General features: G+C 33.0%; 1 protein-coding gene across 1 annotated transcript in view; it reads left to right on the forward strand.

Annotated features, from left to right (window-relative positions):
• The window catches only part of LOC129218323 (homeobox protein HMX3-like), a 106,949-nt gene extending 89,977 nt beyond the window's left edge, over positions 1 to 16,972 (forward strand). The window contains exon 2 of the mRNA XM_054852558.1: positions 16,124 to 16,972. Coding sequence (XP_054708533.1) covers positions 16,124 to 16,740 — 617 coding nt within the window. The 3' untranslated portion in view covers positions 16,741 to 16,972. The remainder of the gene's footprint in view (positions 1 to 16,123) is intronic.
• The last annotated feature ends 10,065 nt before the right edge of the window (positions 16,973 to 27,037 follow it).

Raw genomic sequence — 27,037 nt, forward strand, 5'->3', positions numbered from 1 at the left:
ATCTGGAGGGAACATCACACAAGATACCATTAATCCAACACTGTTGAAAGGCAGTTATTGAGATGGTGGAACCATAGTTTGAGTAGGGATCTCGCTCGGTGGTCACACTGACCTACATGTGCTCCACGGAGGAACACTGACTGGTCTGAGATATCGGGATGAGATCCTTGATTCATACGTCCGCCCATATGCTTTTGCTATTGGTAATGACTTCATTCCAATAGATGGTAATGCACGATCTCACCGAGCTGGAATTGTTGAGGAGGATCTTGATTGAGTAAAAATGGCAACAACGTGTATAAAGTACAAATAAAGTAGTATAAAAGAGTTAAAAACTCAGCAAACAGCTGTTTCGGGGCTGTCACATGCAAGCCCCTTCATCAGTGCTAAAAAGTACTAAAAGTCCTTGCAATATAAACCGGACGATAAATGAACAGAAAATGGAAGGCAGCAAAGTAAATAGGCATGGAAACCTGAAACACATGCGTCACAGAACAACAACGACACCTACAGTGCGGAAAAACGTCAAAAGCAGAAAAAAGTTTTTTAAAGATAAGATTTCCAAACACTGGGGTAAGGGGGAGTACTCGACAAATCATTAACTATTGAAGCAGAATTTTTCCAAATGTAATAGGATTCCCAAAAATCTAAATCATAAATCGAGGAACACCCATGAATAACCTTGGCAGAAGAAAATTCGAAAAAATGATTGAATGACCAACAGTGTTGTGCAATCGAGGAGCGTTTTAAATCTTACTTCTTGACATAATTTTCACGTTCTTTAATACGGAATTTAAGAGAACGTTGGGTCTGTCCTATGTATATCATTTGACACTGACAAGAAATGGTATAAATGCCCCATCGATCAAGTTCCAGAACCGGGTGTTTTAGTTGCGAAAATTTAAGTTTGTTGACAGGGGAAAATGCAACTGAAAAATTAAACTTTTTTAAAATTCTTGCAATTTGAAGACTGATTCTTGTAAAAAGGGTAAAACAACCAAACTAAAATAATTCATCTTAGACAGTGCTTGATTTTTATTAGTTGAATTGATAAGCTTCTTGTGTATGGTGTCAATGATGTCAATTGTAAACCCCCGATCTAATGCAACACTTTTTAAATAATTCAGTTCTGCAGCGAGTAAATTGGAGCTAGAACAAATCGTTAAAGCCCGGAAAACAAAAGTTCTGAATGCCGCTAATATTTGTTGAGGGGGATGAACAGATAATTTATGTGGGGGAAGAGTGACTGCAAAGGGTTTACGGAAAACAGTAGTGATAAAATTATTATCAGAACGAGTGATGGAAACATCCAAGAAAGAGAGAAGATTTTTAGATTCCATTTCAACGGTGAATTGAATATGTGGATCAATACAGTTTAAAACAGACAAAAGACTATCATAGTCACGGAAAGACGAGTCCAAAAGAACAAAAACATCATCAACATACCTGACGTAAAATGGAAACTAAAATTTTAAATAATTTAACCTCAAAATAGTGCATATAAAAGTCGCTTAAGATAGGACCCAACGGGTTACCCATCGGGAGACCCTCGGTCATTTGGAAAAAATTGTTGTTGAAAATAAAATATTTTGTTCTAAGCAGGACCTGGTTAGCTTACACAATTCATCGATCTCAAAACAAGAAAAATTATGTTCAACCAATTTCATTTTAAAACAATCCAACGCCCCTTCAACCGGCACGTTAGAGAAAAGAGATTTAACGTCGAAAGAGGCCATGACATGATCTTTTAACTGAAAATTACGAAGTTTGTTAACAAAATTCAAAGAATTTCGAACAGTGAAAGAGTTGCTGGATAGTAGCGGTGAAAAAACAGAAGCCAAAAATTTTGCCAGTTTGTAGGAAGCAGTACCAATATTAGAAACAATGGGACGGAGAGGAATAAGTGGTTTATGTACTTTCGGCAAAGCGTAAAATCTAGCACAACGTGCGACAGAAGGAATAAAACGTTTCTTATAGGTATCAGAAATTAACGGGGAGGACTTAATAGCGTTACCAATGGATTTCAATTCCCTTGCACTCGCGTCTTTCTTAATTTGCAAATTAATTCTGCAAAGTTTCCTTTTTTTTTTTGCTATAAATCGTTTTTGCAATACACTTGTATAAATTTCTATGACGCATTCAAAAGAAAACTATTTAATGCACACATCGTCCAAATTTTTTGTTTCTACATTCATTCACTTGCAAATTAGACGCAAAAAACCGGTTGTACCTTAACTTTTTGAGGCCAGTGTATTAATAAACGACAATAATGATGAAAACATATCCGATAATAATAGCAAGGTGGGTGCGCAAAGTAAGACCACGTCGACCAATAAGGCCACCCCCTCCCCCTGTCCATTTCTCAATCTTTTATGTCGGATATTAAAAATTCGCTAAATCGTGCATTTTGTCGTCATCACAAAGTATAACTGATGCTAAAGTGTTTTCAACAAGCCATTTATTATCAACAGACAAAAGTGTCGCAACCGTTATTCCAAAAAATCTTGTCAAAATTGCTTGATCTTTTTTTTACAGTAAATTTTGTTTCTTCATGGTTCACTGTTAGTTTACTAGTATAAAAAAAGTTGTTAATTGTTCTAGAAAGTCTTATTTATGTAGTAGATGAATACAAAAAGAAAAATGTCGCTGTGCACCGCCATTTTTTCCTGTTAATTTAATAACTGTAGGAAAGTAGACTGTTGCTCCAATAAAGCCATGATTGACATTATTAGGACTCCGGGTCTCCATATGATGACGTTGAAGGTTTGGGTGGAAGATATGATATAGTGCTGCACCTATGTGCACGAACTGTTCGCAGGACGGTAGGAGTGACTAGAAAAATAGATAATAAAGACTTACTAGTGTCCCGAGTAAGATGATTGATTTCCTCCTTTCCATTGAAGTAAATATGGACTTTTTGATAATATTTCTGAGTTTTTATAAATGTTGTTTAATACAATTTTAAATTGACAATAGATAATTTTTAAATTATTTTTAGTTTGATAGTTCTTTTTGGCATTTTTAAATGTTCAAAGATTCTAACCTCTTGAACCAAAAATGAGCGAAATAATAGGTCCTTAACCTTAATGGCCTCACTCAGAACACTTACTTCAGTAGGTTAAAAAAAAATAAATTGAAATATTGAACGTTCTGTATTTATATTTCCCGGCAGAATGATTATTCTTATTAAAAAAAAAGACAATAAAAATACCTTGAAAGCAAAAGAAAAAACACATGAATGAGCTCTATTGACTACAGATAAAACATACTCATTTAAATAAAAAAGTACGACCAGATACTCGCCAAAACTATATTGCCTTTTCAGAAAAACCGAAGAAAATTGCCTTCTACGAGAATACAAATCTTCCACTGCTTTTTATGTTGGAAAGAAATGAGAAATGGTTTCATTAACCCGACAGGTATGAGGAAGGAAACATGAGGTCTTCCTTAAAGAGATTTGTGGCACCCCTGCACCAGAAACTGTAAACTCCGAATCCGCGTCAGTCCACTAATTCACAAGTGAGGCTTCAGGAATTCAAGCGCATTTTCCAACGAAAGCGTTTACTCAATCAATGTTTCGCAAGGATTACTTTACTACAGCGTTTACCTCAGCCACATTTTTGCTCTTTCTCCTGAAAAAAAAAGAGGGAGGCGTTATCGCATTAAAAGATTACATATATGATAATGTTGGCTGAAATCAAGAGTATTATTCCTAATCTTGTTTCTCTCTCCATTAATCCAAGACATCTTTTCGATTGTAAATCTCTTTCAAAAACCATTAAGTCCGAGATGTCTGGATTATCGAACCTATAAGCTTTAAATTACTTTTGTTTGGGAGACTCTCTCACTTTTATAAGGGGGTAAGTATTAACAGTAGAAAGAAGGAAAAAACAAAAACATGTGCTCCTGTGTGGATGTAAATTCGTTATCATCCTTGTGGAGCGGGATCGAAAAGGAGGGATCTTTTAAAAAGGAGGGGGAAAAAAAAGGAAACCTAAATGATTTTACAGTAAGCTAAGTGGCTTATGCTAATGGGTGACTCAACCCTTTTACTTCCTAAAAGTATTTTTACCTAAGTCAGGAAAATTGTTTTTCTTCTTACGTGATTACTTCCATTTCCGTTTCAAATTTGAATTTCTTTTGATTCAAATCGTTTTTATTAAACTTAATTCTTAGCAGTTATTTAGTGTAATCATGGTCCCCAATAGGAAAATATGATATACATTCGAGCACGAGCACGAGCACACACACACACACACACACACATGCACACACACACACACACACACATATATATATATATATATATATATATATATATATATACATTCAAAGTCTGTTAAAACCAAGATTTTTGAAAATAATAAATGTGATGAAAAAATAAATTAGTAATTTCTAATCATACATATAAATTTTAAAATCAACTATTCAGTAGGGAAACTTTTTAAATTCATCTACAAGGTTTGAACATGGTTAAGAGCTTATTCATACATGATTCAAGAAAATTAGTTTTAAAAACAAATGAATTACTTTCTGTTCTATACAAAACCAGTAATCAAAGAATTAATTTTGAAAAAAGTTAAGAAATTTGTGACTCTTTATTAAAAGTTATACTTACATTCATTATTAAATTTATGCCCCTCCCCACCATTAAAAGGAAAGAATCAAATTTGACGCACAGTAAAAAAAAAAGAAACTTTTCCTGCAATGCACAATTTACTTTGTAAAAATTGTGATTTACTAAAGAAAAAAATAAATCAATAATGGCAGAGTTTTCAAAAGATAATCTGCCAAGTATCTCGAAGAATCAACGACTTGAGAACAATCTGATATCCATTTATTTTTCACAGAATCTTGATTCTTTTATGCGACTGTACGCCGGTTATCTGAATGAAAACGACATGAATATTTGCATCGCAGAGACACATAAATTTCACTGATAAATTTGTAAAACATCAAATTTATTTTCAAAGATCATAAAAAATTCGGATTCATTTGGAAGGAGATTACTTCCTTGTAAAAGATAGCAGAGAAAAGTTAAGATCGAAAAGCACTCAAAACGGCAAACATTCTCCAAGATCTCCCTGATCACTGTGTCAAACTGACCTTGCTGTCGCTCCGTTCTGGGCTCGGCTTCTGACGCAAACAGATCCCAGTTTGGAACAAAGAGGATCAAAACCCTGTAAAATAAAATCCCGGCTTCTCAGAAGTCAGATTAACTTTGAAAGCATAGGATCCGGAATACCAAATTGAGTTGGCACTGTCTTATTGACTCTCAGCACCATAGGTTTCATTTTGTTCAAAGAAATTGGCAAATAAAAAATTGAGGCACATTCCTTCTTCCACGAGAGGAAAAACAAATATTCCAAACCAGCAAAAGTCGAAACGAATTACCACAGAGACCATCAGATTGATCTTTAATGCGATTTTTGAAGTGCTATTACCATGGGAAACCTCTTCAGGAAGCAGAGGAAACGCATATAATAGGCCTTCCACCAAAAAAGTTCAAAAGAGCTCCCAGTCTGATTTAGTCCAAAGATTGTACCACAGTAAGAATTGCTCTGAGATAAAACAAAGAATCGGAAAAGCTCTTTCTGGTTTAACAATAGAGATTTGTACGTATGTGGTCATTTGGTGGTTCTTTTAAGACTCTGCTGAGGAATTTAATGAAATATTTGATTCTCGAGCAGTGATACTGTAAGAGCTATTGGGGTAAAAACTTAAATATTTGATTAGATATCTAGTTCAAACTACCTTTTGAATTAAATATCAATTAGAGACTGTGCCCTACTTGTTCGTACTAGGAAGTATACAAGAAAAATCACCAAAAACAAAAGCAATTTTTGAATGCTTGATACCGTTCTTTATATTAAGATTACTTTTACTTTAAGTACAATATTAACTAATCATATTAAAAGAACTGACGAATAGAGTCGATAAATCCAATAACTATATTTTATTACCTTACACAGTATCGGCAAAAAATTTTGAACGGAAAATGTTTGGAAGAAAACAACTTAGTAGAAAATTATTTTAATTGGCTACTTAGCCTATAACCTACTCAAACATTGAATGGATTAGTTTTTAACTATTTATTTTGTAAAAAGTCAGCATCTGTTTGAAATTCATGCTGCAAAATGGTTGTAAGAGCAATATTTAAAGTATTAAAAGAAAAAGATTTCTTCAATCGCGAATTTCAAGGAATAAGTTTCAAATAGCACTTAATATTTCATTTGTCTTAAGTAAAAAATTTTCACCTGACGGGGTTTGTTTATAACACAACTACCATGTAAAGAAATTATCATTCTAGGATTGTCTTTGTGGCAATTTATTTTTTCGTCTGGGAGTTGACCCTCAACTCCCCTCTGCTGCGTCCCTCGTGTCATTGAATCTGCCTGGAAAGATATTTCAGCAACCCAACACGCGTTTAACTTTATGTTTTTGATAGAACTGTATTTAAAAGAATGCACATTTCTGATTAATATAATTTGACAAAATTACGTCAAAGTGATTGTAAAAATGTAAAAATATTATCAGAGACATTGTTTTTTCGACCAATAAATACCAATAGATGCTATGGATAATTGGCTCAAAATAAAACTTGTTGGTTATAAAATGCAGAATTCACACTCTTTTTAAATTAAGTGCAGTTACTCCGGTAATACAGCCAGATAATTAAGACAAAAAAAAAAAAAAAAAACGCTGTACCACTAGCAATGTACTAGTATAGCTAAGAATTTGGCCTAAAAATTCCCTTCCAAAATGCAGAGAAAAATAGATTGATTTGATAAAGCTATCATTTAAGTTATGTCCAGAGTATTTTACCGAAGTATTGTGATGCGTTTTCTAACAATTAAACATCAATAAGATTACGAGTATCAAAGGATGAGTACGAGAGACGAAAAACCTCAAAAATCATTATAGGTAAGGATGCACAATAATATTTGAAAATTTATGAGTTTACTAAACTTTATAATCAGGTGATCACATGACAAATATATAGACCGACTAGTGAATTAGCAGTAGTGAGCTATAGTATATTTTAGAAAATACAACGCCACTTATATCTACAACTTCGATAATATCCAGTAACTTCACGCAGAATAAACTGCTAATTTGGACCTAATCTCAGAGTGATGAGAAAAATGAAAATGATTACACGTAAATATCTTTATGGTTAGTTTACATACTCCGCTTGATATCTGAAATATTTAATTAATCACGGTGGCGCTTAAATAGTATGGAAAAAAAAACGTTTCAACTTAAGGGAATTTCTATCATTTGATGACGAATATGTCTTTTGTTTCGATCAGGAAGAACTGTAAGAAAATTTATTTTGTTCAAGTGATCATGGTTTCTATTAATAACTAAGCATGATCCAAAATATTGATAAAATAAAACGCATTTCGATAACTATAGGACAAAATGAACTTTAGCAACAAATTCAAGCATTATAAGGTCATCAAACCGAGCTGTTATGTACAAAGACATATTTATAACCAGCGGTTGAAACACATAACGCAAAACCTGAAAAAGATACAGATAGAATAGCTGCTATTTAGAAAAAGTATTTAGCCTTATAATACGTTTGAAAATCACAATAATGCTGAGAAAGTGTTACCAAATCATTAAGAAAGTTTTCCAGGGCTCTGTTTAAGTTTGTGTTAGAATAATTGCTGTAATTTAATCACTTATTTCGATTCAACACATTATCTGAATAAATATGGTAACTTTGTTTCCGTTAAAATAGCTTTTGAAAAATAAGCTGCTTTAAAAAAAATCTATGTCATCTTAAGCAAAGTTTAAAAATAGTACTAAATTGCTCTAAGAGATTCGTAAACATTGACGAATATTGAATGACTGAACTACTAACGTTTTGGAAAGGGATGTCTTAAAAGAGTGAGGCTTTAGCAATCACGTTTTTCGTGCCAACAAAGGCTTGTTCTGCTTCTACATTGCAATTTTGAGCATCTTAACGTTGGTAATTCATTCATTTAATTTTCAAGCACAAAGGTATTTATTCGTTGTTGACGAATATGCTTTTGAAGAAAAATTGATTTAAATAAACATGAACACTGTTCAACCAAAGAACAACTTATTGAAAATGAAAGACGTTGAGAGTGCTGTGGGCAATAAACTCTTCTTTGCTTTAAATAGAAACTTCACTAATGCTTATTTTCATGTGACAAATGTAAGCATGCATATAAAACCGGCATATGTATAATTTGATAACCTAATTTATCCTAACATGAAAATATTTCATCTAAGAATGTTGAGTAAAACCATATTTAACAAACACAATGTAAACTCATTTTTATTTATTTGTAGCCTACTGTTGAGTTGCTGATTCAATCTGGTTGCGATGCTGAAATTTCAGTAAATTCATTAAAAAAAAAAAAAAAAGAAAAAAAAAAAAAGAACTTGTAACCAATGAGATAGTCTAGCTCTTACTTCACCCCCTACTCCTCCCTTCACGAAAATAAAAACCTAAAATGAAGCAATAGCGAAGATTTTTGTTTCATTGAAGCCATGCTTCATACGGAACGTTGGCGGCAGAGCCATCTGAAAAAAAAAAAAGCGCGTTAAACCTGCTTCCTTTAAAGCGCATGCGCACCGCGCAGAGCTTTATGTAAGGTTGGTTGGGATGAGCAGGACCCTTTTTGAGAACAGTTCGTTTTTGAAAGCTTATATAAAGGTTTTGACACACACACACAAAAAAAAAAAAAAAAAAAACTAATAGTCTTAGTTTATCTCTACTGAACTTCTTTATTTTTACTCTACTGAACTACTTTATCTCGCACTGAAAAAAAAAAGTGTAATTTTACTCCGTAAAATTGGTGGCAGCTTTGCTTGGAAGGTTATATGAGGTAGTGAGAAGCAAAGGGATGCAAGTGGTAAAATTAAAAATTTGGTGATAACCACTACAAATGGTAGGTGAACCTCTCCTCTGTTTTGGGGCAAGAGATTGTTCTAGTAGCGCTGGTAGGTGCTGCTGAATAGCATGATTTAGAAAAAAATTTCAATGAAAGCATACCTAGCATCTGATCTTTAAACGCGTTTTACTCGAAATTTAAAATAGTTCATTTAAAATAGTTCACTTGCATCTCTTTGCTTCTCACTGCCTCATAATGTAACTACAGCGTAACGTCTCACTAATTTCTGCGCAAGGTTGCACGAGAATTTTCTATGCGCTTACAGAGAAATTGCTTGAAGAGTTACACATTAGCAAAAATTTAGCTTTCACCTGACTTTCTAGAACGGATACTCATTTTTAATTGTTAACCGCTCGATGGTTTAAATTATACATATATATATATTGAATGATCAAGTAATGATTTCTTTCGATACTTTTTAAATTGAAAATACAAAAATTAATTTGTAGGTCACTATGCTTGTAATTTCATTATAACAGTATAAAAAAATCATCCTAGAAATCCCTTCTTTACAGCTCTTGCTTTTAATTATTCGTTTCTTTAATATTTATCAAGTTCGTGCTTTTTCGCCAACCAATATACACCAATTATTTATTCATTTTAATATACAAACAAGACATTTTTATTACACTAAGAGAGCAAATAACCAGAGTGGTGCCGAAACTCACGTTAATCTCACAGACAGGTCGCAAAGCAAGAGCTTTCACCGCTCAACCACAAAGGCCGGTTTCTGTTTCGCTATTAAGAGTTTAAATGCTCTGCGCCGATTCTAATATTTATGCATGCGCTTCGAATTCTACTCAAACCATAGTGCAAGGCTCCTCCAACAATTTGAGTTTTTAAAACAATAATACTACACACTTCAGAATTCGTGTAACGTTACACCCATTAATATTGGCAACCTTACACTTTTTTTACTTTTTTTACAATGTGGACATTATTAAAAAACAAAAGTTTATCTATAATTTTTGAAATAATGCTTTAAATATAATATATGTTCTTAAGAGATCAGATGGGTGTCTCTTTACCCCATAATAGGGGGTAAGTGGATCACCCCCCCTTCATTTCAATTTAAATTAGGCATATCTAAAAGAGGGGTAAGGGGCTTTACTTGATAAAGTATGTACATTTTTAGTGAGAATTACTTTTTTGTAAACACATCCATTTCTGAGACATATACTGTCTTTTAAATCTGTATGACGGAAAATTTTAAAACAATAAACAATTTGTGTTTCATTTGTGTAAAATAATTTGTGTTTCACACAAATTATTTCATCTGAGTTGCTTTTGATTGTAAAATCCTCACTATTATTGGGGGACCTACTTACCCCATAGTGAGGGTATCCCCACCTACCCCTTATAGCAAAAATGTACGAGGTAAGTGGAACCCCTCCTCTTAAACACAAAATAATAGTATTTTATACAAAAATTATTGTTATAATATGCACTTTAAGTTAAATTATACACGAAAGTTTAATGATCATAAAAAAATAATAAAAGCTAACCTGGAAACACTTCTTTGAAAAAAGTTGCTTGAAATCACAAAAAATACTTTTCAGATGTTTTTTTTTTTTTTTTTTGACTAAGTTTTATGACATAGAAAAAAATTAACGAAACCCAAATATATTCAAAACCAATCACTGTGATGAAATATGACATGATCAGTGTAAAAAAGTATTAAAACTATATCCATATTTCAGTTTTAGGGGGGTAGATCCACTTCCCCCTACTTTCCTTGTATTAAATGTTTTAACAATTGATCTGCAGCGAAGCTTCCGTGGAGCAATCACAAGCACGTTCGGATATTAATCGATAGGTTGGTGGTTCAAACCCACTTGGAAGAATGGCATGTTTTTAATACTTAAACAAATGGCAGTAGTGGGAATAACCGACAGAAGGTATGCTATTATTGAATAACGTAAGCTTGTAATGATCAAGTTGATAATGTTGAATAGATGAATTTAACTGAATTAATTGGAACTTATCTTCTTTGTTGATTCAAAATGCCTTCAACAATATAAGCTTATGTTAACCAATAAATGCATAGCTTCTGTCTGCCATCAGTCGTACAACTGCCATGTTTTTTTTTTAAATAAAAGCGCTAAGCGCTTACAAAGCACTTAACGCTTGCAAAGAAAGTTTTTCAACGGTCTCCATAATTTTTAATAGTTTAATTTAATCTCAGATATCAAACTTAAAACTCAACGGAATACAAATCGTTCGCTTAATAAACCAGCTTGAATATTCGAAGACCTATATAATTAATTTTAAGAATTTGCCAAAAGGACAACAATAAAATCATTCAGTACGATATTTTTTCAAAATTCAACAATCATTTGTCGCAAAATACAAAAGCAGCGACGAATTTTATTTGCTTAATCACGCATTACTGCTGATGTTACTAATAAAAACTAGATATATTGTATAAGATAAATAGTTCGTTCAGTTTATCGTAAATTAGTTTTGAATGTTTTAATGCATAAAAATAAGCTCCAGGGGTTAACATCTCAGCACAAGGACTTTCACTTTAGATACTTATTTGTTCTACTTATTTACTCTCGCATTAAGATTTATTTTTCTCTTCAATTGATTTCCCTTTAAATTCTTTATCGGATCTCCCTCTTATGAAATGTACAATTTTAAAATATTTTTAAATTGTATCAAATCTTCTAGAAAGACTTAATTTGCGTGTTCACTCAATAATAACACTTTAAATCAGCAGGAGTATTTCATTCTTTCCATAATACCGATTTCTTTCTATATTTAACGTTGATTGCTCTTTAAAGAATATTTTTCCGTAAACAAAATAAATGCATCATGACAATAGAAACAGCAAAAGTATGAAAGTAAGTTTGATCTCCTAAAAAATAATAATTACAATAATAATAATTTTTTTAAGAATAATAATGATAATAATAATAACAACAATAACAACAACAACGAAAATAATAAGGAAGTTAAATTAAAAATAAAAAAAGTACTACCGTCATCGAAAAGAAATCATAATTGAATTAATTAATTCAATAAATAATTAAACAGAAAAAAAACTTGAAACTTGATACATTTCGATACATTTTGTCAAAAACATTAGATAAAAATAAATGATGGGGAAACGCGGAACATAATATTGCTTGATTATTAATGCCAAAAATTACTTTCTTAGTCCTTTAAAAACGTATTCTTGGATTATCTCAGGTTTGTTATCAACTCATGATGGGTTAGCGGTAATTACTCTTTCTAGTAAACTTCTTATTTTTGCAAAAACAAATACATGCATACTTAGCTGTTGATGTGATTTAGAGCTTTCTTACCAAGTGACTTAGATTGTAAGAAAAGTCGTTTTACAGAGAAACTGGAGAGCATGAAATGAAAAAAATATTGAAATACGTATTAATAAATCTCTTGTAAAAATATCACTAAAAGGATGGCGAAAATAAACTGATTCTTTTAATACTATGTAATAATAAACTACTTACGTAAAGAAGGTTTGTTATCAACTCACAATGGACAATGCTATCGGCAATTGCTCTTTTAAGCACACTTTTTGTTTTTGCAAAAAAAAAAAAAAAAAAAACTGTGAAACTTAGCTGATGACGTGATTTAGAGCTTTCTTACAAAGTGACTTAGAGTGTAAGAAAAGTCGTTTTACAGAGAAACTGGAGAGCATGAAATAAAAAATATATTGAAGTACGTATTAATGAATTTCGTAAAAATCTCGCTTAGGGCTTTCTTACAAAGTAACTTAGATTGTAACAAAAGTCGTTTTACAGAGAACTTAGAGAGCATGAAATAAAAAAATATATTCAAGTAGTACTACTAATCTCTCGCAAAAATATCGCTATATAGGTGCCAAAAAGAAAATAATTATTTTAACAATTGTTTAAAAATAAGTTTACTTAAGAAAAAGAGTATGCTTATCTGTAGAAATATTAGTCAAATTATCTGTTCTTCTCTCCTCTAAAAGAAAAGGGGGAGGGGAACTTATTTTTTGCGCAAAATATTTTCTCCAACACACTTTATTTCTATGTTTCGTTTTTTGATTTTAGTAATATTTTGTTTATTTTGAATAGTTCACACATCCAAAGTTATAAAAGCTTTAATTGTTTATGTTACAATTAAAGCTTTTATAACTTTGGATGAGGAAACAGTACTGCTTCGGAAAAAAATTATCAAATATAGTAATGAAAAAATAAGTAAACAAAACGATTTTTTGATATGATCATTTAAGGTTATTTCTGAAAATCTATGATATTTAGTATTAAGATTTCCCGATGATAGACAGAAACGTCCTTAATAGTTTATTCACTAAACTATTTTTTTTTGTTTCCAAAAAAGCTTGGAAAGAGTAAATAGTATTTAATATAAGATATAGAAAACTGTTATCATTATATAAAAACAAGAAATAGAGAGTGAGATAAACTTTCCCCGCATATTTAACATATTATATGGGCAACTGCCAAATTCAATTTTCTGAATTGGTCATTGACTTTTAAGCTAAGGAAAGAAACCACGAACAAATCTACTATTAATGCGAATGATTACTGATATCTAGATTTTTTGATTTATTTATGATTTTCATTGTTATTATTCGTACTGTTTCTGATCGACGACGATTTAAAATCCTTTTTTTTCAGATGAAATTAAAAAAAAATAATCTCTTAATAATCTAATCAATTTAATGGTTTTGAAACCTTTTTGCTGCTTTTAAATTCCCATAAAAAATCACTTGCATTTAAATTTTCCGGTACTTTTGTATGTTTACAGTGAATCACTATCAATTATTTCCAGTTAAATCTTAGTGTTTTCGATCAACTGAATAATGACATCTTATATATGAATAGGCTGAACTTGGTATAGTATTCTCAACAACTAATAATTTTCTCTTTGTATATGGAAATTATTAATTTTTCACAAATAATTTTTTTGAAGAAGCTGTAATATTTAGCGAAAGAGGTATGATAAATAATGCAAATAAACTCTCGGTTTTAAGAGGGAATATAGGCACTTTTATTATTTATATGCGATATTTTTGTTTTTATTTATTTTTTAACCATATTTACGATATAGCAACAAATGTATGGTGAAATATTTCACTGTGATACCAAAAGAAAAACTGGAAAACATTTTAATTGAAATAAATGTGTTTGATTTCCAAGACCCCCTAAGCACAATGAAATTTGTTTGTTTCATCAGAAAAAAAGAGGGAAAAACAAATGATTAAGTTTTTAATCGTTGTTCATCAAAATAACATTAAAAATCAGGAATAAACAAAACAAAATCGAGATCTCAATAGTCTTTTGCATTTAAAGTAGATCATTTTAGCATGTAGTATTTCTATCAATCAGGAAGTCCGTTGACAAAATATTGAGATGCAAAATAATATATTGATTCCTTCCTAGCCTAAAATATTATCCAGAATGTGTTTTAAATATTTTGCTTTACGTATAAACTTACATAGTTCGCATAGTTTCAACATAATATGAAATATATCTTTTAAATGTGCATAAACTCTGATCAATTTCAGGAATAATTAATGCATGTAATTGGGAATCAAAATCAGGTCGATGTAGCGCATAACATGGGGTAGGGCGCAATACTGAGCAAAATACGCATTGTGCGGAGAAATGTTTGTTCATTTATTTTCTCAGAAAAAGGAGGAATAGTGCAGATGACAGTGATGATGAAAATGACGCTGAGTGCGTTATTGTGCTATGTGATGCTGAGTGTGTATCTATTTATTATATTAGCCCAAAGTGTGTAGCGAGTATGGGGAAAATCCACTCTATCACGAATGTTTCGCCAAGTCTGTAGCCAAGTGTCAAGCAGTCGAAGCACATATTAGTTTTGAGTATGATTTCTTGTTTCTTACACATCTGAAACTAATCTTTTAAACAGATCGGGAGGGGGGAGGGCGGAATAGTTTCAGTGTTGATAGAGCCTAATATAGATTTTGCCCGTAATCGAAAAAGAATACATGCTTTAAGGACATGTAATTGATGAATGAAATGTAAACAGATGTTTTCATTTACCTTTGTGGTGCCCCATATTAGGCGCATTCCCGCGTAATTTTTTTTCCCCTGACGATTGAAGAAATTGAAACTGATAGCTAAAATGTCTGGTTTAAACTCAAAAAATCCCAATCTCAGAATCCTAACTTTAATTTTTTACCCTCGATACTATTTTTTCCCCTTATCCATGTTACTTGTAACATAAACAGAAGGTATCCCATAGTCGGTGCTTTTACCCTCTTTGAGAGTACACATATTCATATTAGTGTAAGAAAACAAATATGTGTACAACGGAATGCAAAGTAAATATTTGCTTGTAGCTTTTTTGCGCATTTTAAGTAATATAAAAAAATACTTGATGACTGTTATCTAATTAATATAGTAGTGAATAATGCGCAGTGAGTATGAGGCAAATCCACTCTATAACGAATGTTTCGCCAAGTCTGTAGCCAAGTGCCAAGCAGTCGAAGCACATATTAGTTTTGAGCATGTTTTCTTGCTTTTTGTACATATGAAACTAATAATTTCCCTCTTAACATGACTAATAATTTGCTCTCAAGGAAATGAAAAAACAATTAAGCAGAACTTAAAGCTACCTTCAATTTAAAATAGTCCGCATTTCGAGATGATTTGTTGAATAAAATCTAAATTAATATTTATTCACGCTTTAGCAATATATATATATATATATATATATATATATATATATATATATATATATATATATATATATATATATATATATATATATATATATATATATATATATAGTGCAGCACCCAGTAGTTGAACATCCATTTTTTGGTCGTTTCCGTCTTGAATTGGTATTGGTATAAAAGTTACGGCTGTCAATTCATTAAAAAATATTAATAAAACCTTTTTTTTTAAAAAAAGTAAATTGCAAACTGCTATCCACTAGTCGGTCTACCCTACATTGTCATGAGACAAAACGAAGATGTTAAGGCTAAGTAAATTATAGACTTCACTCTTCAATTACTTTGTATTGAACATGCTTCAAACTTTCTACGAGCTTTGCTGGGGAAAAATAGACGCTAAAACTCGTTCATTTCTTAGATGTAAATTGCAATTTGAATCGTTCATTTTGTTGTAAGCTGTAGAAATGATGATGAGCTATTTTTCAAGTGTGAGGCTGACAACCCATCCTTCTTTGTCTTCCTACAGGCTTGTGTCAGCCGGGCAGCAGTCCTCCCCTCGCCGACGACTTCCTGAACTCGGATAGTCGCGCCTCCAGCCCTCTTTCGCCGGGCGTCGCGACGGATGAGCGCGGGACGACGGTCGGCGGCACGGGGGCTTCCGGCGGTTGCGGCGGCGGCGGAAGCAGCAGCCCCGATGCCGGCGACGGGAAGAAAGGCGGCGGCGGCGGCGGCGGCAATGGCAAGAGCAACCGGCGCAAGAAAAAGACGCGGACCGTGTTCACCCGCAGCCAAGTGTTCCAGCTCGAGTCCACCTTCGACATGAAGCGGTACTTGTCCAGCTCGGAGCGGGCTGGGCTCGCAGCTTCTCTTCACCTGACGGAGACGCAGGTCAAGATCTGGTTCCAGAACAGGCGCAACAAGTGGAAACGGCAACTCGCCGCCGAGCTGGAAGCAGCCAACATGGCTCATGCTCAGCGCATGGTGCGAGTACCTATCCTCTACCACGACACCGGTTCCTCTTCAGTAGCGGCCACCGAGAACTCTTCCCTCAGTGTGGCCACTTATCCGTCTCTCTACTACCACCACGCCTCTTTCGCCAACAACCAGGGAGCAGGCCGTGCACCCCTCCCGTCTCTCGTCTGATGACGGATTAAACTCTGCAACATACACCATTCTTCCCGCCCGGTTATCTGCCACCAGATAACTTTGCCAAAAGAACACAAAGAGAATGCGGTTGCTTCAATGGATGCACCGTCAATCTACTTCAAGTTTCCTGAATCTTCGCCAAAGAAACTCCAATGTTTTAAGTGAGAAATGAAGATAGAACACTAGCAGTTTTCTTATGTTTCTAAGCCATTCATCATGCTTAAAAGAACAAAACAGATTCCTCTAAGATGGATATTTTCAATGACAGCACTCCAGGTAACGTTTCCTGCAATTAGTTATCACTGAATGATAACTCTGCCAAAGAAACACTACAAAAACTAAATAAATGTACTGTTATGTCAACTGTTAACTAAATGCGAACGAATCCACTAAAAGTATTAAAAACCGCGCGATATCTTATATTATGTTACCATATGCATCGTTGTTCGGTTAGAGTAGATACGTCATTTGCTTCCATACAAATCGATTGCAAAATTTATTCTGGATACTTGATGCTTCCGGATACTCAGTGTTTTTTGAGAACTAAAAGTGAATTTGTGTTACTGGAAAGTACTTTTTTCTAGCTTCAAACCTGAAAAATCCAAATATTTCGCTATACGTTTTGTAAGCGTAATTGTTTTCTTAAAGTGTTTTAGCGTTTTGTTAGGAACGAGTCAATGTGAATTTGTGCAGATTGATTGTTTGTTACAAATTGAGATTGTTTTCATGTAAACTGAAGTTTCAAGCTCATTTAGGATACCTTAATCAGCATTTTACATAATACTGCTGTTCCAAATTATAATCAATGTGGGAGAGTATGGGTTGCGCGCAACATAACTCGGCATTTACTTTTCTAATTCAGTTCATACTTAACTGAAAGACTTTTATCTAGGTTTGTCTTTCATAATGCAATAAAAATGAAATTTTGATCTGTTTATTTGAAAATGTTCTAAAGCATTGTGATAAATCATTTGTATCATTATTTGCCATGGCTCTAATGATTAAAAAAATAAATAAATAAAATGATCATTTGAATGAGGATTTGTAGACTCCCATTATTTGCAGACATGCACTGCTGAAAATTTCACTGAAAAAACGGTTAAATAACTGTTCATTTTATGGTCGTTTTACCGTATTTACCCTTTACAGTCAAATAACCATTAAAAAAAATGGTTTCCAAACCATTAATCGTTAAAAAAACAGTATTTTCACCGTATTTTGGGAAACTGGTTATTTCACCGTAAAACCAGGTAAAACTTCCTCGATTGTACTACGTCATTTCTGTCTGACAGCCAATGGGAATTTAGGGCACCCAACGCCATATCCGGTCCGGAAATGGAATGAAGAAACGTGGGTGATGATAGCGATTACTTGGCGGTCTACAGATAAAAGGTAAATACTTTTTTCATTCTTTAGATTTTTTGTTACTTATTTGTTGTGTACTTAATGTTATCCCTACTAATACTTATTTTAAGAGCTAAAACGTACTTATAACACATAAATGAATGCCCCTGCACCCATACGTTTTTTTAATTTTAGATTATACATACGTTCATAATGTTGAATGCATTTACAGTTGTAAATTTGAAACTTTAACCCCTTCCTCTCTTTCTATTCCCCTGAGTTCATGATGGCTAGAAGCTAAAAGGAAAAATACTGTTAAAGTTGCAAAAAAAAAAAAAAAAAGGATGTACCACATTTTACCAAATACTGAATATTCGGCAGAAAATTCCAATCGTATACGGTTGAAATTTGTCTTCCATATTGCATGTAGTATATTATGTGTTGAATTTGGTTAGTTTATCTGCAATTCTGCACAAATGTTAATTCCTTAGAAACATTGATTTAGAAATCTATTACTTCTTCAGATATATGATTTGACAGATTACAATTATATGATAATGTTATATAAATCTTGTAGAAAACCTAATGTTTCTGCACCATAACTAACTGGCATTAAACTTTGATCACTATGATTAATAAAATTAGATTGCTTTTCAACATCATTTATTAAATTGTTAGTTATCTTTTAGATATTTGAAGTGCACATTTTTTTAAATGAAAATTAGTAGTAAGTTGACTTTTCATATTTATGACCACTTAATATTATGATGTCTTCTTTTTTTTTAACTTTTTCTGTTTCATATTTAAATGAGTAAGTAAGTGTAAGGTTAATGTAATGTGTCGTAAGATTTAAGAAGTACTAAGGTACGAAAATTATACTGCCAGACATGCCTGGGGCATGTAAAAATTCAGATCGGGAATGAATCTTTGCCCTTACATGCCCGGCTCCTAAAAACTTCATTATTTCATATTTTATTGAAAAATTACCGTATCCTTACTTGGAGCTAAAAATTTGTTTCAAGCCCTACTGCTAAGATGGTTTGCTGTTTCCTGTTTGTGTGGAATCGATCCTTAACGTTATATAATTTAAATTTTGTTAAATTTAACGGCGGCTTATTATGTACTGTTTATTCAAACTATTTTTTTATGATTTATGTAAGAAGAGTTCGTCTGATTAATGCTGTACCACAAATTCAATTGTTTTTATTGATATACAATAAAGAAAACTGGGCATGTAAAAATTCGGGCATGTATCTTTTAGACAAACTTGTCCGGCAGGGCATATAAAATTTTAAAGATTTTTCTAGCACTGCTGTCAGCCCTAGGTAACGGATAAACTAATACCCCCGCTTATATCGATTTAAAAAATCCTCCCGGAACCAAATACTTCCCCTTATATGCAATTGTTAAAGGTCCCAGCTTAATCGAATAATATTGTTTAGTTTTCCCAAATATTTTTGCAGAGAAAATTTTCGAATAAATTACTTCAGAACCAGGGTTTAAAATGAATTCGACATTTTTTTTGCAAAATAGCTTAGCGAAATGCCAAAATGTCCAAAGTTAATAAATACTACCTAATTATGGGAAGATATCTCTATCTAAATGCCTCAATGCGTTTCACCTGTAATTGAAAACTAAATTCCAAAATTCTTATATTAAGTTTGAAATTAAAAAAAAATTGGAATTATTCGACTGCAACAGAAACATTGGTAAATACAGTTATTGACGTAAAATATGAATTCATATTTTTGGCCAACAATGGGGGAGAAAAACATTTATATTCTGTCAAAACATTTCCACTACTCTATTTCCTTTTGTCGTTGCCATTACAAAAAACAACGCAGTTACAAGTTAAATAACGCTGAAAAATATTTACACATTTAAGAAGATTATAAATTGATCAATATTAAATGTAAAGAAGACAGACGAGAAGGAAGAAAAAATAAGAAGTGATAAAAATTTCTAAAAGACCTTCAGCAAACAATCCACTTGAAATTTTTCAACATTCAATTATTTCATTGCTCAAATTGTAATTTACATTTTTATAATTTTCAAATACTTACACATACTTATTATATATATACAGTAGGCGCCGCTTAATGTGATCACTTTGGGACAAATATAATTTGATAACAATAACCGAAAAGAATCCAGGAGACACAAAATAATGATTTTTTTCCAATTAAGGTGCATTTATTTTGGCAACCTCAAATTAAAATCACAATGACTCAACTGAACGCAGTTTTAAATTATAAATTATTAAATTAACCGAATGAAAATATCTGAATTATAAAAAGTTAAAGCTAAATTACGCAATTTTCAATGACATAGTAATAGGTGAAGTAAAATATGATCGTTTTCCCTAACATTCGTAAAGCAGTTTCAAAGCACATTCAGCTTTTCTATCTTTTCCAGCATGGTTTTGCTTGTTTAAATTTTAATTTAACTTCGCTTTGTTTTCAATATCGACCCAATTCTTTAATAGTTTATAAAGTAATGGCAACAATGGAGGTCCTACACTAATGCTTGCAACATGTCCAGCGACTAAATTTTTTTAGGTGCAAAAGCAAGTTTTCTTAGGGGAAGTCTGTGGTCACTGGGGGGCGAACTTTCTGTAGCTTCATTTCTAGAAAAAATTTAAACTGTATTGAAAACCACAAAATGCTACACAGAAAGTTAGTCTTGTCAGGGTTTGCCTGTGTATTTCTGTTAATTGAGGAATAAAAACGGGGAAAAAATTGAAAGTTTATGGAAAAGTGATAACACAATTTCAAACGAAGACGCTGAGTACAATATCCGATTTTTTAAAAGTGTGTTAACATACAAGTGTTCCGGGACTTTGTGATTTTGATATAACATTAAGCGAATGATAACATTAACCGTGATCACATTAAGCGGCCCCTACTGTGCATACTTATATATATATATACTAATTATTTAAATATTTTATTGTTTACTTAGCTTATTTCAAAAACTTTTTACCAATAATATTTTTTTCCTTTTAGATATTTATTGGTTTAGTATCATTGAGTTTTAAGACAAATGTTGCCCATTTTGAAAGGTAAAGAAAATTTCTTCACTTAACTGAGAAATATTTCTTGGAACCAACAATGTTCAATTAAGCAAAGCCGACAGTATTGAAAAACAACGAAATTTTAAATTGACATTCTTACATTAAATTTACTTGGATGTGATAATATTATTAAGTGAAGAATTTGAATTTATTCTGTCCTCTTTTCCACCTTACCTCCTTACCTTACCTCTTAGCAGTTGTACCACAAGGGGGTCCGGTACCCCTTATGGCTGTGTTTGAAGGCTAACAGTGGCCTGTGGACATATTTGCGTTGCACCAGGGAAGGTCCTACACAAGCTGCCAGCAATTTCGCTGCCTTTGTAGTGCAAATTAAATGTGTCCCCCCCCCTATTTACCTTGAAAAAATTTTCCATACAGTCTCTATATCTTGTATTCGGACTGCACTGTCTTTTTTGAATTCTCTTTCTCTCTCTCTCGATCCCAGCTATCTCTAGCAATAGTATAAACTTGAAAACAAGCCTTTTTATATTTTTTTAATACTAGCCGTCATACAGCCCTTAAAGTCTTGCAAGACATGTAGTCGAAGGAAAATATGTGTACAAAGGTCCAGATTTTCTAGGAATTGCATCCATTTGGAAACTAAGAAGAAGAACTGTTGAATAGGAGAGAATTTCACGAGTAACTTTTGAGTCATTGCAAACAGCTATTTTGTTGTGTTTTTTAGGTTTATGCCCGTCTAATGTTTCAATTGTTCAAGAAAAAAGTAAATCTTAATATTTTGAACAGTTACCATTAAAGGAATCACTTATTTGTATAACTTTTATCAAAACCTCCGTATTTCAAAATTTTCTTCTGTCTTGAGAAATTTGAGATAGACAGATTCAACTATATCACAACTTTAACTCGTTGTATAAAAAATGCGCTTTTGTTTACCAGCTGTCATGTATTCAAGTTTAATTATTATTTGCTTGCCAAATGCATTCAAACTTAAAATAAATAAAAAAGGAACTTTTAAAATCAATTTATTTTATTCATAGTTCACCTTATCCAAATAACGATCAACAGCAAACAGTAGAGCAACTATATCAAATGTATTTCATTCTAGCAGTAATTGCTTTTAACCATGTTCAAAGTACAAGGTTGTGAAGTTTTTAAGTAATTTGCCGAACAGAATATTCGGCTTGTCTGCAGGCAGAGCTGCCAAAAGAAAAGGGGGCCCTATTCCCCCATAATTATTGAGAAAGTGAGTGTAAAAAATTAAAACTTAGAATTAATGTCCTACAATTTTCAAAACCTCATTCTCCTAGCAATGCCATAAGAGCTGTGTATGAAGAGTTTAAAAGGTAATTAAAAAAAGGGGTTTAATAAAAATAGGTTTTGAAAATTCTTTGTCGGGTGTTTCTCCTGTTTGATTGTATTTTTATATCTAGTTTTTCTTGTGTATTTGTATAACGAACAGATGAAGAATTTTAAAATTATGAAAAATATGCCTATGTTTGTAATTCTTATTTGACTCAATAGTGTTTTTTCTTTTCACCTAAGGGACATCCATAGTAAGATCTGGAGAATTTGTTGACAGTTGTTGACATTGTGGTCAGGAGATAATATATTCAAGGGGCACATCAACTTCGACAGTAGCAGCTACTTATATGCATCTACAAATTTTAAGAAGTACTAATTATTTTCATTTTCGATATATTTTTTGTTTCCAATTAGTCTCTTTCTGGATATATGTTTGACAATCATGTAGAATGCCTAAAAATTTACTATTATTAATCTTTGGTTACAATGATTAATTAAATTAGATTGCTTTTAAACAATATTTGGTATTTCTATGGTGTAATTTAGTATTTCTATGGTGTAAAACTTCAGGAATTTAAATATTGAAAAGTAGATATCCAAGAATTATTTGAATATATTATTAATCACCTCTTTAATTTTTGAAATTATATATTTTGAAACACTTAATATTATAAAGCTTTTTCTTTCTGTTTACTGTTATATATTTAAATGAGTTTGATAGTCGGGTTGACGTAATGTGGCGTAGAATTTAAGCAAAATTGAAAAACAGTAAAATTTTAATTTTACATCTGAGGCCTTTTTATTACAGAAAATTTACTTTGAATTTGATAATAGTAGTTAGGCTATGACTCTCTACTACTGTAATTTTCATTCATTGCATAGAGAAAGATGTGTTTGTTTACCAATTGTCAGATATTTGCATTTGTTTAATATTCGATTGCCGAATACTAAAATAATCAGCCGAACCAAATATCTGATTTATCTGCCGAATAGGCAGTATACTGAGTATCAACCGAATATAGCAAAATGTTTTGTTATAACAGTATATCATGCAGACGCGGATCTGCAGACCCCGCAGTACAGATGGCCCACGTGCTTAATGGTCCCAATGGCCCAAAAAAATTGATTATAAAAGCTAGCACTCTGACTTATAACGTTAGAAATATACACTGCTGGCATCTGGTGAAGGACCCTACAAATTTTGTCACGGGGGGGGGGGGGCAAAACTTAAAGATCCGGGTCTAATAGCACTTAATTGACTTTAACATGTTTATGAACACTTAATATTATGAGTTATTTTTTCTGGTTATTGTTTTGTATTTAAATGATTTAGAAATAGTGAGGTTCATATTGTGCAAGGGAGGGGGGTAATCTGAGCCTGAAGGGTGCCCGAGATTTTTAAAATAAAGGATGAAACACATGTAGGTATGTAGCGGTAAACATTATGGAGAAGGGCCAGTAAAAGTCATTTGTGACGGGTCCCACAATTTCTGGGAACGTCCTTGGTAAGGTTAATGAGGTGTGTGATAAGATTTAAGAAAAAAACACAACTGCATCGAAGTATTTTCTCTTGCATTAAAAAAACTTTCAATGTGATAATATACTCCTGTTTGTGAAAATTGCAACAACATGAAGGAAGCATGATAGTTGAATGAGAATTAACACACAGTTGAGTGGTAATGGTACAAATAAATGATTACATTTTCAAACCAAACAAACAATAAAAAGAGATAGAAATTAGTATTTTGCAAGGGCCCCACGTGCCGCAATAAGAGCTGCTACACGACTCGGCATGGAGTGAAACAAAGTTTGAATATCTGTCTGCGGAAGAGTATTTCATATTGTTTGTATGCGCAACTAAAGTTCGTCTGTCGAAGCAATAGGACGAGGATCACGATCGAGACGCCGCCCAACGAAATCCCACACGTGTTCAATCGGTAACTTATCCGGGGAACATGCAGGCCAAGATAGAAGCTGTACCTGCTGCGAATCAAGGTAGGATTTCACAGTTCTGGCGACATGTGGACGGGCATTATCCTGCTGGAGTACAGCCCCTGGCAATCCTTGCAGGAAAGAAATAGCTTGGGGCTGTAAAACTTCGTTTATGTATCGGGTACTGTTCAAATTGCCCACAATTCGTAGCAATTGTGATCGTTCATGATATGCTATGGCAACTCAGACCATAACTCCCGGTGTTCGTCCACTGTGGCGTTCGATAATGCGATTGAAACGGGATTCGTCAGAAAAGACGACCTGCTGCCAATCAGCACGCCAGCTCCTATGCACGTTGGCCCATCGTAGCCGCAGGCGGCGATGGTTTTGCGTGAGAGGAATCCTTGCTCGCAACCCACGCTGCAACAGACCAACAGACGTCTCCAAATTGATGAAGCACACAATGAAACACCTGTAGCTGTTGGCCACTGTGCTGCCAATTGTCTGGAAGAAGCTGAGCGGTCTGTCAGCGCCATACGCACCAGGTGTCTGTCATCGCGAGCTGACGTCACATTTCGCATGATTGTGTCGCTGTTATGCTTCACATGAGCGGCTACTGCACGATTAGACAATCCAGCTTAACGAAGGCCGACGATTCTGCCCCGTTCAAACTCCGAAATTTGCTCAAATTTCGCTTTCTTTTGTCGAAGAGAATAGTAAAGATTCAGTTAACGGTTTACTCTAGCATATAACCACCGATAATCATACATGCCTCGCTCTAGTCGTCTATTTATATTCGGTTCGATCCGGCGTTCAGAGAGCGCTGCTCAGCATACGCATGAGCTACCGGTCTGCAATTCTAATCATTTGCATATCTTGCCCTACTTTACATTTCATGCAATTTTCAGCTCACTCGCGTAAGTCCTTCGTGGTGTTGCAATTTTAACTACTATTAATAAGAATTTGCATACTATATTTTTCATTAGTTGTTTTAAAAAATATGCTTTTGTTCTGCATTTGTCAAATATTAAATTTTTTCAATACTCCGCTGCTGAATGTTAAAGTATTCGGCCAAACTGAATATTCGGTGTATCCCTAATTTTACGGCTTGTGTTTTCCATGGCTAATTTTAATTTATGTTTCAGGTGCTTTCTGGGAATAAATCCTATGCCTGGGTCCAAGACATAAAAGATGACTGTTTTATTATTTGTGAATGTTGTGATACTTGTAATACATTTGTTATGTTGTATCTATGTATTTGTAAATTACATTGTATTGCTCAAATTCTAAAATAAACAAGATCTCCACATAAAAGGTTTCTTATTTTTTCTGTGTTTAAAATATTTTTAATAGTAGAGAGCTTTGGTTCAATTGTCTATTGTAGGTAAAGTGCAATAGCTGCAAATTTTGCATTTTTGTATTCTATTGTACTTAAGTTTTGTTGTACAAGCTTGCTTATTTGGTTGGAGCTCTAAAAATAAAGCTCGAGTATAATGTAAAATTTCAGCATTTCCCTAATGTTGGTATGGAATCCAAGACTTATGTCTTCACATAGTTCAAAAACTCATTTCTGCAGGTATATGTTCCCACAGTAGTACATTCAAATGCATATTCTTGCTTCTTTTTTCTTTCTCTTTTTTTTCATGTTAGTGCACTTGAATGCATAAATGTTTATTATTGGGTTTTTTTACTTGATTTTAGATCTTTTTTATCTTTGAAAAAAATTTCAAAAAGTAATTTTTGTTTCGCTATGTCTCATAGAAGACGAACTTGAAGAACCATTGCTTACCATTTTGTGTGTGAATGATTGATTAAATCTGTATGTATCGACTTTTAAAAAACAGAAGATCCAATCATTTTGTTTCAAAGGTTTCAACTTCAGATCACATAATTTATCCGGTCAGTTGCTGAAGATTCATGGGTACCTAGCATCATTTCCCGATTATAATTAAAAAATCCAAAAAATAGCTTCATCTCACTGTACCATACGTCTCACTGAGCTCCAGTCTCCCTTAATAAATGTAGTAGATCCTTGATCTAACGATCCAGTATTATTCGGTTTCTCACGTTCATCGTTTCAGTTGCACTGAACTATGAAAATTTGATGGTATTTTTTTTTTCATAAAAGTGAGCAAGTTTTTTAGCTACAAAAGATGATGCTAAGTTTCTTACAATTTAGTGCTTCCAAATATTTTACTGTATACCAACTCTCAGTTGCAGTTTGAACAATGCAAGTGAGGTTTGCAAAAGCAATAACTAGATTGCTACTTTGAGGAGATTTTCCCTTTTCAATCGATAAAAAAACTTTGCAACTTTGAGATAAATACTTTTAATGCAGAATTTCTTAGCGTTTTTAAAGTTAAAGAATTCGTGCTTGTGAAGTGGCTTCTGTATTTAAAATTTTTTTAATCATTGCCTTGAAATCTGTCAAGTGTATACTTTGTCAAAATTTTTCCCTATGTCCAAAGTTTAACTTTCACCTTATCCCCTCCTTTCCCCTTCTCACATGTCAGGCTGTTTTTCATAAGTATGTCGCACTTCTTGTTTTCCTCCGTCTTTTCTTTCTCCCAAATGACACAACTTCACAATTTCATGACCCCCTCCTGAAAGCATGACATAATTTGTGAACGACCCCTTTTAAACAATATTTTCTAATTTATGTATATAATAACAATGTAATAT

Source organism: Uloborus diversus, chromosome 3 (genome assembly GCF_026930045.1).
Source record: "Uloborus diversus isolate 005 chromosome 3, Udiv.v.3.1, whole genome shotgun sequence".
In the NCBI taxonomy this organism is placed as follows: Eukaryota; Metazoa; Arthropoda; class Arachnida; order Araneae; family Uloboridae; genus Uloborus; species Uloborus diversus.